This window comes from Girardinichthys multiradiatus, chromosome X, assembly GCF_021462225.1.
Source record: "Girardinichthys multiradiatus isolate DD_20200921_A chromosome X, DD_fGirMul_XY1, whole genome shotgun sequence".
NCBI lineage: Eukaryota > Metazoa > Chordata > Actinopteri > Cyprinodontiformes > Goodeidae > Girardinichthys > Girardinichthys multiradiatus.
In genome coordinates this window covers 15,888,037-15,906,026 of record NC_061817.1, presented here as the reverse complement: position 1 = coordinate 15,906,026, position 17,990 = coordinate 15,888,037, and the positions used below count along the sequence as shown (strand labels likewise).

Genomic DNA, 17,990 nt, shown 5'->3' with positions numbered 1-17,990 from the left:
GTGGCTGGGGAGAGGGACGTCTGGGTCTCTCTGCTTAGGCTGCTGCCCCCGCGACCCCGGATAACCGGAAGACAATGGATGGATGATGGATGGATGGAGTATTTATTTATGAAACAGCTTTTAGAAAAATGTCTAACCGTTTTTTAAGTTAGACCTGCTAATAATTAACCAAATGCATCACAATGTTCTCTATCATTCCTGTTGTATTCACATAACAACTCGTGACCGATCTCTGTATTGACATCACGCTCACCCTCTTCGACCAATCAGAGCATCCCGCTGCTTATTTGTATCCAATGACAGAGCTGCGTGACGGGAAGAGCCGATTGGGCATTTCCGAAGCAGATTTTAGCTAAGTGCGTCAGTTTAAAAAGTGGGCTGTGGCTGCGGACCCGCTTGTTTCTGAAGAATCGCTGAAGTGGGAGAGGTTGGGTTTGGTTGTTCTCATGGGAGGAGCCAGACATGAAACCGGGAAGTGGTCATCCATTTAATGTTATCTTGGCGCTGGTTATTACTCAATGCGCCGCCATCATAAGGTAAATACTGTCTATCATCTGGTTATCTCACAACTCCGCAGGCTGAGGAATGCGCGTGCGTCTTTTAAAGTTGTTTAAGCGCAAAATTAGACGCACGTGTCTTCAATCCACAACCTTAATGATTTAGCTTAAGAAAGGGAAAACGGCAACTGTAATTTGTCATTTAAAAGTTTGCATAAGAGGTGTGAAGGAGGGAGAACAAGGAAGCGCGTTTTACTCCCGTGATGCTCACACGTTGCTGCGCTTTAATCCAATAAACATGTCGTTCCAGAGTGCCGCTGTACAAAACCAGAAGTGCACGCCGCCTCATGAGCGACAATGGGAAGACTGTTGAAGAACTTCGGGCTCTGGCCCAAAGTGCTGGAGCTCCGGACAGCGCTCTCTCCCCCAACTTACCCGTGGAGAGACTGACCAACTTCATGGATGTAGGTGCACCTGCAGAACGCCTCCATTCAAGTTTAAACAGAGGCTAAATTAAACATATTTCATCACATTATGTTGACAGAAACTCGCTAATATCGACACAATCTATCATTTGGCTACGGTTTTATCAGAGCATGAATACCTTCTACGTTTGTCACATTTTTCAAAATAAATTGGGTCACTCCTGATAGAAATACATTATATAAGCAAATGTTTGACTGTAAAATCGCATACTAAGTTTAAAGGTAACTTGCAGTGAAACAGGAAGTCTGCATTATCCTGCAAGTGTTCCTCTAAGTTTAGTTTTTGCAAAACCAGTAAGTCATTATACCCAAAAATCCATCCTATGGTTATGCTCTTAAAAAAAAAAAGTTCCAGGCTGTCCATATCACAACTACATGCGATCAATTCACTTTAGCCTTTTCACATGTTCTTTATGTTACAACCACAAACTTCAGTGTGCTTTACTGGGATTTAATTTGATTGATCTGTGGTGTCCCAATTCAATACCTCAAGAGTCAATCTCCTGCATATTTTAGATGTTTTCCAACCGGTGGCAGTTCTTGCTTGAATAGTGTCCCGGGTAAGTCCCTGTTTCTGGTGCCCCAACACACATTTTGTCTGTTTCTATGATACAAACAACAGAAACAGTTGCAGGTGTAAAGACTTCTTCAAACTTGACCGATGAGCCGCAGCTCAAGGTAGTACCACTCCAAGGGCAAGGAGAAGAGTGGGGGAAACTCTATTGACTGCACAGTCAGTGATAATATGACCTCCCCCCTTTCTAATTCCACCATTTAGCCATGACACCAGTTTCCATGTGCAGTCCCAGGCAGCTCAATTGGACATTCAAAATAAGAAGATAAATGATAAAATACCACAACAGGTGGAGATTTAGACCAATGGCATCTGATTGAGCCAAACAACACAATGATCCAAAACCCAAAGATCTAAACAAAAGAGCTCAGACCAAAACTGAAATTAAGTGCTCAGATCTGGTCTTGCTTCAGGTGGGAGGAGCCTTAAAAATGCAGCAATGAGATTAATCTCTTTTAGGGTATCAAAGTAGAGAAGGCTGAATTCAGATGCAATCAGATTTTCATTCGTGAAATGGATCCTGCCATTTTACAGTTATGCACTACTATAAACCCGATGGAACAAACTGAATTTTGTGATCTGTAATGTGAAAAATGTGGAAAGACCGTTCAATGAGAACTTAACAAAACCCTTTATTGGCTAACTTTGTGTTTTAATGGGAAATCTTTGTTCTCTTTGTTGCATAATTGATTTGCCACAGAATCTGCAAACTGCCATGACCTCTGCTGGTGTTTTCTCAGGGCCCAATATTATGGTGTTATCAGCCATTGGACCCCTCCGCAGAACTTCACTGTCCTGTTTGACACCGGCTCCTCCAACCTCTGGGTCCCGTCCATCCACTGCTCTTTCTTTGATCTGGCCTGTTGTGAGTTCACTTTGCATTATTTGTAGAGATTTTAAATTAAAAATCATTGAAACACTTGTTACTCACGTAAAAACTGTAGTCCTTTGCACCATAACCAATTTCTTTTTTAAAAGTAGCAATAGTCACTTGCATAATAAAGTAATCTCTTTCTTTTCTGTTTAGGGGTTCATCATCGGTACAACTCAAAAAAGTCCAGCAGATATGTTAAGAACGGCATAGAGTTTGCCATCCGATACGGCAGAGGCAGCTTGTCTGGCTTCATCAGTGAGGACACCGTCTCAGTGAGTTTAGGAAACCATCACAGAGCCTTTTCTTCAATGATCACTTTCTTTGTTTCAGAATGCACTGATCTTCAACTATGGCTTTCTTTGCTTACAGGTTGCAGGTCTAGCTGTGCCTGGTCAGCAGTTTGGGGAAGCAGTGAAGCAGCCTGGCATCACCTTTGTTGTCGCGCGATTTCGATGGGGTCTTGTGGATGGGGTATCCCTCGATATCAGTAGCTAATGTCACCCCTGTGTTCGACACAGCCATGGCTGCCAAGCTGCTGCCCCAGAACATTTTCTCTGTCTATATCAGCAGGTGGGTTTAAGACAAATAGGTTTTGGGATTATTGAGCTTGGTCTACACTTTCACTGCAAGGAGGAAACCACTGCAAGGTGTCGGTTTGTTGCATAATTGATTGTAAAACCCTTTGACTTACGAAAATGTTTCTGCTGAAATGGTTGTACTCTCGGGGACCCGAAAGCAGCAGTGGGAGGAGAGTTGGTGCTGGGTGGGACTGACCCACAGTACTACACTGGAGACCTACACTATGTCAACGTGACAAGGAAGGCCTACTGGCAGATCGGTATGAACAGGTGAGGTTTTCTGCTTTGAGGAACTGGAATAAATTGGTGAAAGTGACAATACTTTCAGTTCTTGAAACTTACTTTAGATATACCTACTTTTTTACAGTTGTTAGTATTGTCGTCTCTTAGAATGCATTAAAGTGACAATTTTTGGTGGCGTTTAACAGTAAATGGTACAGTAATTTTTTTTTAAACAGTCCTTTCATTGTACAGTAGCTGACATCAACTAATACTTGATCTGCGGTTCTTCTCATCTTCCAGAGTTGATGTGGGAAACCAATTGACTCTCCGCAAAGCCAGTTGCCAGGCAATTGTCGACACGGGGACGTCTCTAATTGTTGGTCCAGCAGCAGAAATCCGAGCGCTGAACAAAGCTATCGGAGCTTTGCTTCTGCTGATGGGAGAGGTAGGAGTCGCAAATCTTCTTAGTCTTCCATCTTTTGTTCTTGTGTTAAATTGAGCATGCTTATTTTTCCTCTCTAGTACTTGATTGACTGCAAGAAGATTCCAACTCTTCCTGTTGTCTCACTCAACATCGTAGGGAAGACGTTTAACTTGACTGGAGAGGATTATGTCATGAAGGTATGTATTTAGAGAAGGTTTCGCAGTTTGCAAAAAGCAGCGAAATTTCCACAGAAATACAGGATAGGGCTGTTTTTTTTTTCCCCTCAATTTTATCAACCTTAAGTTATTTCTATCTTCTTTGTTAGAGAATCTTTTTCAAAAATCTCAGTTAAAGCACCTAAATGAAGCACAGCCATTTTCTTAAACCTCAGATTTTTGGGTTGCTGTAGAGTGTTTTTCCTAGTAGTTGTTTTGCAAATAAGAAAATCATGTTAGTCATATTTTCAAAGCTCCATCCAGTTGCTGTCCGCATGGGACTTCAGAGCATTGTAGCGTTAGCCGTAATGCTCCACTTGTAAAAATAAATCTGTTGGTCTTCTTCTTTGCACTCAGACATTATCTCTGCCAGAGTAAATGTTATTTATAGAGTGCCTTCAACAAATCGAAATCCCAAAAGGCTTCAAAAATATAGAACCTGTAAATAAAAAACCCAATTGAAAAGACAAATATCCAGTGAATCTACACTAATCATAAAAAGGCCGTATATTAAAAAATCTGAATCTGAAAAGTAAATTATTCAACTTAATCAATGACCTGTAAGTGCATTCTGTATAGAAAGAACTGAGATTTGTATATTATAAAACATATTCTGAGAATCGCGATCATGACACCTTAAATCAAAGTGAACTGATTACTGGAACTAATCTATAATAAAGTTTAAAATGTTACTATTTGAACTATGGTGTGTTAAAGAACTGAATAAAGGAACAACACAAACTAATTTAACGGCAACTTTTTTCAAAATAATCAATTTCCTGTTATCGGAAACTTAGATGTAAGGTTCTGGGCTGAATTTGGAGTTCTGAATACTGGTCTTAAAATTGAAGGAGGACATAACAAGTAGACTTTAAAAAGGAGGAAGGCATTTGAAGGTTATCGGTTCTATGCAGAACTGCCATGATTATAGAACCAGACAAGACCGTAACTATGGGTGGGGTCAGACAGTTGTTTACTGTTATGGAGCCCCTTTGTGTTTCTATTCTGGGTTCTATCAGCTGTTAGTTCTTTACCTGAACAGCATTTCCGTTTGCCTGCACAGAGTGAAAGAGGGATACAATATTATTGTGAATAAAAAAAAAACGATTTCAAACAACTAGTTTGTTGATCACTGGAACAGTTTGTCATAACTGCTGCATATTCCTAAAACATTGCAGGAGCCACAGTCTGTTGATTAGTGAAGTGTACATTTATGTCCATCTGTGTACGCATAAACTGGTTTTCTTCCTGCTACAAATTTCATGATTGGTAAAAAATATTCCAACTTCATGGGAACAATTTGTATTGATCATTAAATGATGGACATTAAAACAAAAAATGATTTTGCTGTCATTACATGTTTTGACTCTTCCCTTTGCTGCAGGAGTCTCAGTTGGGAATATCCATCTGTCTGTCTGGTTTCATGGGCATGGATATCCCACCACCTGCCGGGCCCCTCTGGATCCTGGGAGATGTATTCATAGGGAAGTACTACAGTGTTGACAGAAGTGCAGACCGAGTCGGGTCGCAGCCGCCAAGTAGAAAACATGAGACGTGTTAGGTTTCAGACTTAAATGTGATTTAAAAGAAACAATAATATCAGAGTGAGAAATGCTAGAATTGAAGTTTATTCCACACGCGAACCCTTTTCTAAAGACGCTGCATCAATGGCAAAGCAGTGTTGATGTGCATTGCTTCCTGTCTTGGGGATGATTTGTTTTTGTCCTATTTGTTGGCACCTCCATGTGAAACTGCTTTATATTGTTTATCTTAAACATTTCATATTTGTCCTGGCAGATTTCTCCCTACAGATTTTATTTGCACTGCTTGAAACCAAAGTTGTTAAATTTTCAGCTTTATCTTATAGTCATTTCGTTATTATTTTTTTCATTAGAGCTCCTAATCAATGGGGCTGGTTTTGTACTCTGGTTAAAGGAAGTTCTGTTCTCCTTTGGGAGCTTGGCAAAGCTGATTGAATAAAAACATAAAATTTGATGGTTTGTGTTGTTTATAAAATTATTAATTTTATCGTTACAAAAACACAAAGACCATGCATGATGTCATTTCAATGTTTATTGAAGTATTCAAAGTGGTCTAATGTTTAACTCCTAAACTCCATTTAAAAAAAAAAAAAGTCACAGGTTTTGGGGTACATGCATCACAGCATATGGCTAGTTTACTGTTCACACAGAAGAAGTGTCCTGTTTTGGGTTTTGTTTTAGGTCATTACAGACACCTCATGTTAGCACAGTAGTAATGTATAGCATAAATTGGTATGCAAAGGAAGACTCATACACAGAAAACTCTACAATCAGACCAAAGCACTTAATAATGCACAAATATGTAACTTTTAAAATTAATCTGCAACTGTGAAAATAAATATTCAGGTCTTTTTGTTTACCAATGTATAATAAATACAAAAATATTCACTTGGTTTCTCTTATGATTAAATTCCTCCATAATGTACACTTTATAAACACTATAGGTGGAGAATGATGGGATGTTTGAACTTTTTGATTCGAAGGCTAAGAGTGAAAATATCTGAAATTATTTAGGTGAATGACTAGAAATGTAAGTAACCTATGGATTCTGTATTTGATTGGGAACTAATCAAGCTCACTGATCTCGGAGTTATACAATCTTTGGCTGAAAAAGCTTCCTTGCAAAAGTATTAATGTTTGTTTTTCTTCTTCTTCAACATGTCCTGTGCACAGCATTTCAGGCATGCCATATAGAGAAACTGGTTGCCGACATGTGCCAGGGCAGATTTGCTCTACAAATAGGATATCTCCAGGAAGAATCCTTATTGCATGACTGGCATTAAATCAAGACTGGATCCAGCATCAAAGTAAGCAGATGTAATAGTGGCCTGTGCTTGTCTGACCTTCAACCATTTGGATTGCGTGTTGGTGAGTGTGTGAGCGTTTGTGTAGAAATAAGTGTATTTGTGTTGAGTGGGTGTATGTGAGGGATTTTTTCATCCGGAAGTGCCCAGTTAGTGGTGAGAATGGTAGAATATTTATGGGTAAGAATGCCCCAGTCAAAGTCCAGACCTAAATCTAGCCGAGTATCTGTGGCAAGCTGATGTTCACAGATGTTCTCCATCCAACCAGACATACCCTAAAAGACTTCCTGCTAGGTTGACTCAGCAGTGCAGAATTAAAATATATGCCAAAATTTTATAGCCTGGAAGTCTGGAAATTAATTTCAATTTTTTCAGTCTAGATAAGTATAGAAAAGAAGAAAATTAGCTATAGAAAAAAGATTTGATTTTCTTGATTCATTGTCTAAAAGATAGCAAATTTTATTTCTGAGGAAGTGGAGCTATAATTGATTTATATCTAGTGGACTTTTATTTGTAACATCAAAACTGAACTCTGTCAATGTCATTGACCAGTAAACAATGATCAGAAACCCTCCTAGAAACTGGTTTCTAAACTTTGTCCAGTTTAGATGCCAAAGAGAGCTCCAACACTCCCTATTTTTTTTTAGAATTCTCACTAATAAAAGGTATAAAAGATCACAAGCTACATGTTATACTATGACTTTGTTATAGTAGTCTGGAAAGTCAAAGGTCCATATTTGATGTAGGACAAGCCAATCCAGATTTTGCAAATCTACATTATTTTGAGCTATTGTAGATTTTGAAACAACTGATGGAAGTTTGACCAGATGCTAAAAAGAAGTCAAATAGCTCTTTAAAACATTCTTGAATCGTGAACAAACTTCATTATTGTGTTGTTTCGAATTTGGGGAGAAATTAAACATGAACTAAGTTGACGTTTTTGTACTCAAATGTTGAGAATGGTATAAAAAATGTAGGAACAATTAGAAATTAAAGTTGTGAAAAGCATGAAATTCTTAAGAGAAAATTTGCAGGAACCCTGTAAAAACCATGCATAGCGTTTCCTTCCAGCTTCCATTTCTGCAGCAGTATTGCAACATTTATTGGAGAAGTGCAAGAAGTAGGAATCCTTTTGCAGGACACTGTAACTGCTGACCTGTGTTAAGATCCTGATCATGACCTAAGATTAGGACCTGGAACCTGTTGATCAGACAGGCAGGAGGAGCTTACAAGTCGTGAGCTCGACTCCAGGTTAATAATGGATCTCTTCTACATCAGACGATCCTGGTCCTTGCAGCCTTGGTGACATGGACTCGCACGTTAATCTAGTCTTTGTCTGGCTACTTAACACGACACTGTCTGGATCCTTTACTTAATCTGCATTTACAAGTAGACCTAAAGGCGTGAGAACATACTGTTTTAACAGCATCCAAGAACTTTACTAAAAACTGAACCTGGAGGATCTTCTGCAGTCTAGCATTTGGATCAATGAGATGCAATAGTTTAAAATGTTAAAATTCTAATTAAAAAAAGAGCATTTGCTACAAAGATTCAGGCCTGCACTGGGGAATGCACAGAATATTCTGTAAACCAAGCAGGAAAGTAAAGCACAAACCCAAGAGCTTACAGTCCTTTCAAAGCATCCTGACCCACCTAGGTTCTACATCTGAAAGAACCAGAAACAGTCTTAAAATATGTTCTAAATGATCTGTGATAATGTGTGTACACATTACTGATGGGTTCATCAATGTTGTCAGACCTGCACATCCAAGCAATGACTTTAAAGAATAGAACTCCTTTTTTATACCAGCAAACAAAGAGCAGCTCTGTATTTAATCAACACATGGACATATTTTCTCCTAACAGCTCAATGATGCGACAACCAGCAATAAACCAGGGATTTCCTGCTTGTCATGTTTCACTTCCTATCAGAATCTTAACTGATTGTTTTGCGGACAGAAATAAACACAAACGCATCTAAACCTTTCCACCTTTCGATCACACAGGTAACCCATGCAGGCTGCAGCCATTCAAAACACCGTTGGCATGCAGTGCCGTGCAAAAATATCCACTGATATCACTAAAACCTTTCCAGATTTTGTCACGTTACAGCAGCAAATGCGGGAATGTGAGATTTTTACATTGTTTTAAAAATGTTTGAACCAATAAAAATCGAAACAACTTGGCAAGAATTTGTGTTCCTCCATTGTTTTGATGCTCCTATATACATAATATCAAATGGACTTATCAGATTAAAGTACAGACAGGTGGAGTCCATTTTACTTATTAGTGCTGAAGGCAATCGATTGCACTGGATTTTATTTAGGGGTTTGAGAGTGAAAAGGACTGAAAACAAATGCATGCCACACTTTCAGATTATGGACTACTTTGTGTTTGTCTAACAAATCTCACTAAAATATTTTGAAGTTTATGGTTGGTTTTGATTGTGACCAATTGTGAAAAAAACCTCATGGGGTATGAATACTTTTGGAAGGTACTGTGAAATATGCAAAGCATCAGCCACTGTATTAATGAAATACAGGTCCTTCTCAAAATATTAGCATATTGTGATGAAGTTCATTATTTTCTATAATGTCATGATGAAAATGTTACATTCATATATTTTAGATTCATTGCACACTAACTGAAATATTTCAGGTCTTTTATTGTCTTAATACGGATGATTTTGGCATACAGCTCATGAAAACCCAAAATTCCTATCTCACAAAATTAGCATATCATTAAAAGGGTCTCTAAACGAGCTATGAACCTAATCATCTGAATCAACGAGTTAACTCTAAACACCTGCAAAAGATTCCTGGGGCCTTTAAAACTCCCAGCCTGGTTCATCACTCAAAACCCCAATCATGGGTAAGACTGCCGACCTGACTGCTGTCCAGAAGGCCACTATTGACACCCTCAAGCAAGAGGGTAAGACACAGAAATAAATTTCTGTACGAATAGGCTGTTCCCAGAGTGCTGTATCAAGGCACCTCAGTGGGAAGTCTGTGGGAAGGAAAAAGTGTGGCAGAAAACGCTGCACAACGAGAAGAGGTGACCGGACCCTGAGGAAGATTGTGGAGAAGGGCCGATTCCAGACCTTGGGGGACCTGCGGAAGCAGTGGACTGAGTCTGGAGTAGAAACATCCAGAGCCACCGTGCACAGGTGTGTGCAGAAAATGGGCTACAGGTGCCGCATTCCCCAGACCTGGGCTACAGAGAAGCAGCACTGGACTGTTGCTCAGTGGTCCAAAGTACTTTTTTCGGATGAAAGCAAATTCTGCATGTCATTCAGAAATCAAGGTGCCAGAGTCTGGAGGAAGACTGGGAAGAAGGAAATGCCAAAATGCCAGAAGTCCAGTGTCAAGTACCCACAGTCAGTGATGGTCTGGGGTACCGTGTCAGCTGCTGGTGTTGGTCCACTGTGTTTTATCAAGGGCAGGGTCAATGCAGCTAGCTATCAGGAGATTTTGGAGCACTTCATGCTTCCGTCTGCTGAAAAGCTTTATGGAGATGAAGATTTCATTTTTCAGCACGACCTGGCACCTGCTCACAGTGCCAAAACCACTGGTAAATGGTTTACTGACCATGGTATCACTGTGCTCAATTGGCCTGCCAACTCTCCTGACCTGAACCCCATAGAGAATCTGTGGGATATTGTGAAGATAACGTTGAGAGACTCAAGAACCAACACTCTGGATGAGCTAAAGGCCGCTATCGAAGCATCCTGGGCCTCCATAAGACCTCAGCAGTGCCACAGGCTGATTGCCTCCATGCCACGCCGCATTGAAGCAGTCATTTCTGCAAAAGGATTCCCGACCAAGTATTGAGTGCATAACTGTACATGATTATTTGAAGGTTGACGTTTTTTGTATTAAAAACACTTTTCTTTTATTGGTCGGATGAAATATGCTAATTTTGTGAGATAGGAATTTTGGGTTTTCATGAGCTGTATGCCAAAATCATCTGTATTAAGACAATAAAAGACCTGAAATATTTCAGTTAGTGTGCAATGAATCTAAAATATATGAATGTTAAATTTTCATCATGACATTATGGAAAATAATGAACTTTATCATAATATGCTAATATTTTGAGAAGGACCTGTATATGACTTTGATTCTTACATCGAGTTCATTTTTTGGACTCATTTTATTAAACAGGTCCAAAAAAAACAACCCAAAAACACTTATTTTCAGTTGAGAATGCAGAGTCCTTAAGGCTGATCAGGATTTTATTACATTTTGGATTGGCATACATACAATTTAATATTACATTCAGTCCTTTGAAACTAGATTAAAAACACACTGAGCACGGTAGGCGTAGTAACTCTGAACTGCATTAAATACATCTCTATCTCAATGTGGAGGTAAAATCTAGCTGACTTCGTGCCTTCCTCTTTATAATGAAATGATGGTAAAGACGTCAGAGGTCCATCCACCATGATACACTCTAAACTTCATTAATACGATGACTTTAAGGAGACTCGCTTCACTGAGCTGAGAATATTTGGACAACAGAAGACACAGCTATCATATCAACAGCCCTAACACTGGAACTGCTACTGTGTCATGGTTTCTCACTGGTGATTTTAGAGGTAATAAAAACAAAAAGAGGTGATTATTCCATGCAGGATTTTTTGCGACTGAAAAATATTTGACCCAAAAACAAAAATTGAGGTTGGCATTTTATTTGTTGCTTGTTTGGGATGTTTACGGCTGCTCCACTTCAGTTCTCAGCAGCCCCTCAGGATCCGAAAGGGCGCAGTAGAGAGTATACCCCAGCTCATCTACTTCCTGTTCAGTCAGCTCGCAGAACAAGTTAACTTTAGGACTGAGGGCGCACAACAGCCTCCCGGCCTCTAGGTGTCCCACCAGCGCTCGCAGCAGCTGGAGGAAGCGGTCGGCCAGAGCTTCTTGTGTCCAGTCGCCTTCCTTCTCACTCAGCAGCAGGATGGTGTTGGTGAGCTGGCTGGAGTTAAGCCGGTGGAGGGCGGGGCTGAGCTTGCACACAGCCTTCGCCACCTTAAGGCAGGTGCGCCGGCAGCCCCCGTCCTCCTGATCCAGCGCCCTGAGCCGCGCCGTTTCGGCTACACGGAAGCTCTGCCGCCACAGGTTCTCGTTGCGCTCGGCAGAGAGCCGGTGCGGTTTGGCAATCAGTGAAGTTCCGTCCTCCATCACCAACAGTGGCAAGAAGTCCACGTATAGCTTCCGGTCCGTCTCGTACTGGACCTCAAGGGTCAGCGTCTCAGAGGGAACCACAGGATGGATGACGTAGTCGAGCATGCTCCCTATAGCTGGCCAGTTAATGGAACCGGCCACGAGCTTTTCAAAGACCTCAAGGACCGATTTGGGGGAGAGGTAACCGCCGACCATGCAGCGGTCCCAGTAGCTGCTACTTCGTGGGAAGTACTCCAAGTTCTCCCTGCGGACAAGCCAGAAACCTGGGACGTTCATGATAGTGTCCTCTCCTGGGATGGAAGACCACAGATTATTTTCCAAGATGAGAGGCACCATCAACTGGGCATGGTCAGCAGTCACCACCTAGAAAATGAAAAAGAGAAAAAAAGTTTTTTATTATTGAAAATCCCAGATCAGTAAAAGAAAAAATAAATAAATGAATGTAAATGCTCACCTGAAGGTCATCATACAAACTGCCGCTGAGGTACATCTCTCTGAGCGGCATGTCAGGCAGCTTGGCATGAAGAAAGACTCGGAGCTCTGCACAGATGTCCAGCGCCGCCCTTCGGGCCATGGCCTGCTCCTCAGCAGGGATGTTGACCCTGGTTTGGTAGAACTCCCACAGACGTTCCTGCAGGGAGAGACGCATCCTGGCCCGCATCAGGCTGGACTGGGTGGCACCACATGCAGAGCGACCTGCAGCTCTTCGCAGGCAGTCTGAGGACATGATGGAGATGCTTTTGTTACAATTGCAGCAGAATTATTTGAGGATTACTTCCTACGTTGACTGGAAGAGGAAAAACTTTAAAAAGCTGAGGGATTATTACAGTGCCTTGCAAAATTAATGAAATGCCTTGAACTTTTTCACAGTTTTTGTTTTAACTTTACAACCACAAATGTCACTGAAAGGTTTTAATAAATAATCTGAAAAATACAGCATGCATTAACTGTCAGGCACCTTTACTCTGACACCCTTAGATAAAATCCACTGCCTTCAAATGTAAACTAGTGAGTAGAGCCCACCTGTGTTCAACTGAATCTCATTATGAATACAACTACTCATACTAATAACAGAGGGCTGTTGGAGAACATTGGTGAACAAACTGCAGTCCAACTAAAATGACCGGCAAAGCAAAGACAGCGTTAATCATACAAGAATTCAAGTGGCCAACTATTAAGTCCTCTGGAGGAGCAACTGTTGACAACTATTAGTTGTGCACTGCTCAAATCTGACTTTTGTGGAAAAGTAGCAAGATAGAAGCTGTTGTTGACATAAAGCCACCCTGTCTGCATCTTGGCACAAGCCATGTCGAAGACAAAGCAAAAATCTGGAACAAAGGTGCTCTAAAGTTGAAAATTTGGGCCTTTGTGCAAAATACTACAAGCCAACACATCACATTAAAACACAGTGGTGGAAGTGTCATGCTTTAGTTGCTTTCTTATAGGAGGAACTGGGAAGCTAGGTAAAGTTGATGGAAACGGTACTGGAAGATAATCTGCTGGAAGCTGCAAAAGACTTGAAACTGGGGTGGAGGTTCACCCTCCAGCTGGAGAACGACCAGTCAGAGTTCAGACCTAAATCCAACTGAGAAACTGTAAACTTGAAATGTATTATTTTACTTCCATTTCATGGTTATGTGCAAATTTATGTCAGTCTATCACATAAAATCAGTAATGCCTGTTGTAAGGTAAAAGAATGCAAAAAAGTTCAAGGGTTATGAATCGTTTTGCAAAGCTCTATAAAACGGCAATACTAAATCTAAAAGTATAGCTATTCTATAGGTGATCTTGTTACAATAAACCTAAAAACGTCTGAAAATTACTGCTACAGGGAGACAGAAGATCCAAACCCACTGTAAAGAAAGAGTATCAATCCTCCCAGTAAGCTGTCTGTCACCAGATAAAAAAAAAAAAAGACACTCGCTTTAAAGTCTTATTCACCAACCTAACACTGCATAACAAGGAAAACAAAACAAACATCTGAAAATAGAAAAATGTCATCAGCATAACAGAAGAATGTCTCCCACACCTGGTTCAAAAGAACGTGAGGACGTGGGCAGCGACTGGAGGGACCTGCTAACTGTGGACTTCATGTCATGGTTGAGTACTCGTGGTGACGAGCCCATCCACGCAGGCTCTTCCCAGCTTCTCTTTCCAGTCTGCTGCATCTTGGTGGGGTTGGTAGGGGCACTTATGGTCCGATCATACATCTGCACAAACAATACGAAGTAGGTCGTGCTTCAAGAAGGAAGGTTTTCTGCAACATCATACGTGGGTGAGATGCACAGAACAATGACAGACCGAGATCATCTCACTTACTCTTTTGACAGCTAGTGTTGCAATGCCAAGCATGGCTGCCCCGCCCACCCCCAGCACGAGCTTGGCATTGGAAAGCATGAAATCTATAGCGGTTCCGATCCCGTTGTCATCCTTTTTCCCTTTTCGGTCCCCATTCATCCCGGCCATCCTGCCTCTGAAAACAGACAAAGCCTGATAAAAACAAAAGAACAAAAGGCAGAAGAATAAGCTAGTTATTGTTCTGTTGACAAGAGGTTACATCAAACAATAGCTTTGGATAATCCCATTCCAACATAAAAACAACCATGCTTTGTAGACACTACCTGAGAGTTGCAGCTCCCGATGACCTCTATAACCCCCTCCAGAAGTTCCCTTACCCGGCCCTACATGAGCCCACCTAGCCTGCTGCTGAGAAAGAACTGGCCCCTCTTCAGCGCTTCCTCCTTATCTTCAGGTACAGTCAGGGCCTGGCAGCGCCAAAACTCACGAGCCACGGCCCGGCGATAGTAGTTCCGGTCGCTGTACTGAAGATGACGCCCTGCACGGAGCAGCGCCTTGTAGAGCTCCAGCACGGCACCGCGGGACCAGCTGCCCATCAGGGATTACACATGGATAGGGTGATGACCCTAGATGCTGGGTGAAAGGACAGTAAACGTTAGATGATGATCAGACTGATGCAAAGTTTATCCTATTTTTAAAGATGGCCACATAGGCTGTGCTTTTAAAAGGACGATATGGAGTTTTCAGGAGTAGATGACCTAAGCCCTAAGAGGTTCTTGCAAACAAGAGATTCATCGGGGAGGCCAGCTGTGCTCTGGTCCTCAACCTAGTAAGGACAGATACAGCTTTATTGTGGGACATGAGACCTGAACGGTGTCTCTCACTCTATGACTGATCAGATGTCAGTTGCAACCCAAAAAAATCCACACAAACAAAAGACATCATACCAAATTAGTCCATACATTACGTTTTGTGTAATAAAAATTATTTAGAAAGCAATCCTGCTTCCTACCAGTGCAAATTAATACCAGCCACTTCAGTCCTAAACCAAAAACTTCTGAATGTTCCAGGAAGCTTTGTTAAGACTTTATTCAGAAGGGGAAAAAAATATTTCACCATAAACCAGAGACGACCAGGAGCTCCTTGCAAGATTTCTCAGAAACAAAAATTATCAGAAGAGCTGTTCATGAATCAAGGAACACTCAGAAAGAGCATTAGTATGATGTGGAATAAGTAGCTAGAGTTTTTCCAATGAAAACCAATCAAATGTTCTTAACCACAGTGGCCCCCCATGCACACTCACTGCGCAAGACTCACCTGCTGAAGAAAAACATGTTAAAGCTTGTTTAAGGTTTGATGAGTCCAAATTTGAACGCTGAATGTTTGGAGAAGCAATGGAATGGCATAACCCCCAAAAAACAACCATACCAACAGAGAAGGTTGGAGGTGGAAATTAGAGCTGCACAATATATCGCAAAATATAGTGTCATCGTCACAATATCAGTGTGTGCAAGGACAATTTGTTGTCCAGTAATTGTTGGCTGATATATCCCAGGGGTATGAACTTGTCATTTACTTGCTAATGTAATATTTAGCCAGTCTCACAGCAGCAGATTCCTCACACTAGACACAAATGAGACAGATGAGAAAGAGAGGAGTGAAGAAAATAGACATATATCACTACTGATATCCACATCTCAACTTTTACAGTTATTATCACCATTGCAACATTTTCTAATACCATCAGCCCTAGTGGGAATTGCAGTACTGGCAGACTTCTTATAACTGCAGTGAACTGAAAAATGTACAGATACATTCCTGATGTGAATCGGAGGATGAAACGGGTGGATTTTTCAACTAGACAACGACCCTGAACACACAGACAACAAAACAAACCTGTTGGAATGACCCACTTAGTCGCCTAATTTTAATCCAATTGAAAATCAGTTTAAGAACTACAGATCAGAGTGCAGAGAAAAGAATTTCAGAACCTTCAACTTTTGAAGCTAGGTTGGGTGTATGAATGGGTCAAAAATAACACCAGAGCCATACGTTTGGCTAGTTTCTCTACACAGGAGATGTCTTTAACCTGTCATCACCAAAACAGGAGACATGGTAATAGCTACATAAGAAATATATTTAGTGGGAAAAATATTAACATGCTCAATAAACACTAATAAAATATTATATTCAGCTACATACCTCATAAAACTCAGACAAATGTGGTCATACTGAACCAATGTATGTATGAACTTCCCTGAATATATAGATTAAAGGTAATCGATTCAACCTGCCTTTTTGTAAGTTAGCATTTACGGATATCTTTATTTAAAAACTTCATTAAATTAAAAGTTATGAAGCTGTCTCTTCCCCATAGAGGCAGACCCACACGCTCCTTCATGGTTGTAAATCTTTAACTAGTTGCAAAACACGCATGCAACTCAGACCATTGGCAACCATCTCATCACAACCCGCTTTTGCTCTTCGTTCCCCCCAGCATGTTTTCAGACCATCTTTTCAGCTGAAATATATATATTCGCCCAGTAAATCTCCCTGAGGTATTAGGAGAGTAGAAAATGGCTGGTCCATCAGAAAGTCACACATCTCCTCACTAGCTTATTAGCTTACCGCGTAAGTAGCCGTGTTGCGCTGACCTTAGTTTAAATCCGGTTTACAGACGAGTCGCCTTCAGTAACGGCATGAAACGACGAGTAACAGCAGCGGAATCGAAATAAACAAATAAAAAGTCAACTTACGTTTCAGAAATTATGAGTCAGGACGCTGTCTTCAGAAGGAGGCTGGTGTCTCTTGTAGCTGGGGGTCACATTCGGCGGTGACAACAGGAAACGCGTCTGTACATAAATACTACATCCGGTTTACATTTGGCTTTTTTTGGTTTACAAAATGCTTATTTGTTTTTGCTGGTTTTATCGTATTTTGATAGCCTTTTGCATGCAAACCTTGAAGTTTAATTTTAATCTCATCTGACTAGACCACATCATCCACATGTTAGCAGTGTCCTCCATATGGTATGTTGCAAGCTGTTTGTAGGAATTCTTTGGGCTTTCTTACAAGAATGGCTTTTTTCTCAACATGCTTCAATGGAGTGTAGCCAGATTAGTAGAGAGTGTGACTATAAGTTATCCTGTTAACATGTTCTCCTACCTCAGGAAGGAGTCTGTGCCGGCTCCTCTTGAGTTACTATAAACCTTTTGGCTGTTTCTCCAATTTATGCTCTCTTGCCAGGTCTGTCAGTTTAGATCAATGGTCCTATTTGGGTCGGTCTGTAGTTGTACTCATTCGGATTTCAAATAATGGATTGAACGGGGCTCTGTGTGATGTCCAATTAGTGCGAATTGGTACATTATTTTATAACCCAACTCTGCTTTTAAACATCCTTGACCTCTGCTGTGTTTCTTGGTCTCCATGATGCTGTTTGTTCACTAATGTTCTCTAACTAATCTCTGAGGCCTTCATAGAGCAGCTGGATTTATGTTGAGATTCTATTACACACATATGGACTATATTTGCCTACCAATGAAGTTACATTTGAAGTCAATTTGTTGCACTGGATTTTATTTCAGGGTATAATATGAAAATGGGCTAAATACAAACTCACATCACATTTTATTTAATTTTTAACTTTTTAAAAAACTACTTTGTTGGTCTGTATCGTGAAAATCCATACATATACGGTTTAATAAACCAATGTTTTAAATTCTATGTTGTCAAATTACTGTGGTGTATGAGCAATTACATCATTTTGTCCCAGTCATTATGACTTGACTTTCAAAAGCT

The 17,990-nt window shown here is 40.7% G+C and overlaps 2 protein-coding genes and 1 pseudogene across 3 annotated transcripts; 1 reads left to right on the top strand and 2 right to left on the bottom strand.

Annotated features, from left to right (window-relative positions):
- The first annotated feature begins 486 nt into the window (after nt 1–486).
- On the top strand, nt 487–5,681 carry LOC124863224 (annotated as a pseudogene).
- A 5,249-nt stretch (nt 5,682–10,930) lies between these two features.
- LOC124862680 (mitochondrial dynamics protein MID51-like) lies at nt 10,931–14,360 on the bottom strand. Its single transcript, XM_047356732.1, has 4 exons — nt 14,214–14,360; nt 13,924–14,104; nt 12,349–12,611; nt 10,931–12,257 (listed from the first exon to the last, which is right to left on the bottom strand). Exons 1-4 carry the CDS (start codon nt 14,358–14,360, stop codon nt 11,427–11,429), a joined length of 1,422 nt encoding a protein of 473 aa, XP_047212688.1. The 3' UTR covers nt 10,931–11,426.
- LOC124862682 (MIEF1 upstream open reading frame protein-like) lies at nt 14,227–17,057 on the bottom strand. Of its 2 annotated transcripts, none has more exons than XM_047356734.1 (3): nt 16,949–17,057; nt 14,590–14,825; nt 14,227–14,367 (listed from the first exon to the last, which is right to left on the bottom strand). In XM_047356734.1, the coding sequence occupies exons 2-3, from the start codon at nt 14,786–14,788 to the stop codon at nt 14,348–14,350; spliced, it is 219 nt and encodes a 72-aa protein (XP_047212690.1). In that variant the 5' UTR covers nt 14,789–14,825; nt 16,949–17,057; the 3' UTR covers nt 14,227–14,347. The 2 variants fall into 2 exon arrangements, with proteins under 2 accessions (XP_047212690.1, XP_047212689.1); XM_047356733.1 differs by having other exon boundaries at nt 14,244–14,384; nt 16,949–17,054.
- Nucleotides 17,058–17,990: the final 933 nt, after the last annotated feature.

Bases quoted from the DNA above. Each gene is read 5' to 3' on its own strand.
- LOC124862680 (XM_047356732.1), bottom strand. From the start codon at position 14,360: ATGGCCGGGATGAATGGGGACCGAAAAGGGAAAAAGGATGACAACGGG. The intron at 12,612-13,923 runs GTGTGGGAGACA...TCATGTCCTCAG, and splicing joins CTCACGTTCTTTTGAACCAG to ACTGCCTGCGAAGAGCTGCA. The intron at 12,258-12,348 runs GTGAGCATTTAC...TTCATTTTCTAG, and splicing joins GTTTGTATGATGACCTTCAG to GTGGTGACTGCTGACCATGC.
- LOC124862682 (XM_047356733.1), bottom strand. From the start codon at position 14,788: ATGGGCAGCTGGTCCCGCGGTGCCGTGCTGGAGCTCTACAAGGCGCTG. The intron at 14,385-14,589 runs GTGGGCTCATGT...TGTTTTTATCAG, and splicing joins CTTTCTCAGCAGCAGGCTAG to GCTTTGTCTGTTTTCAGAGG.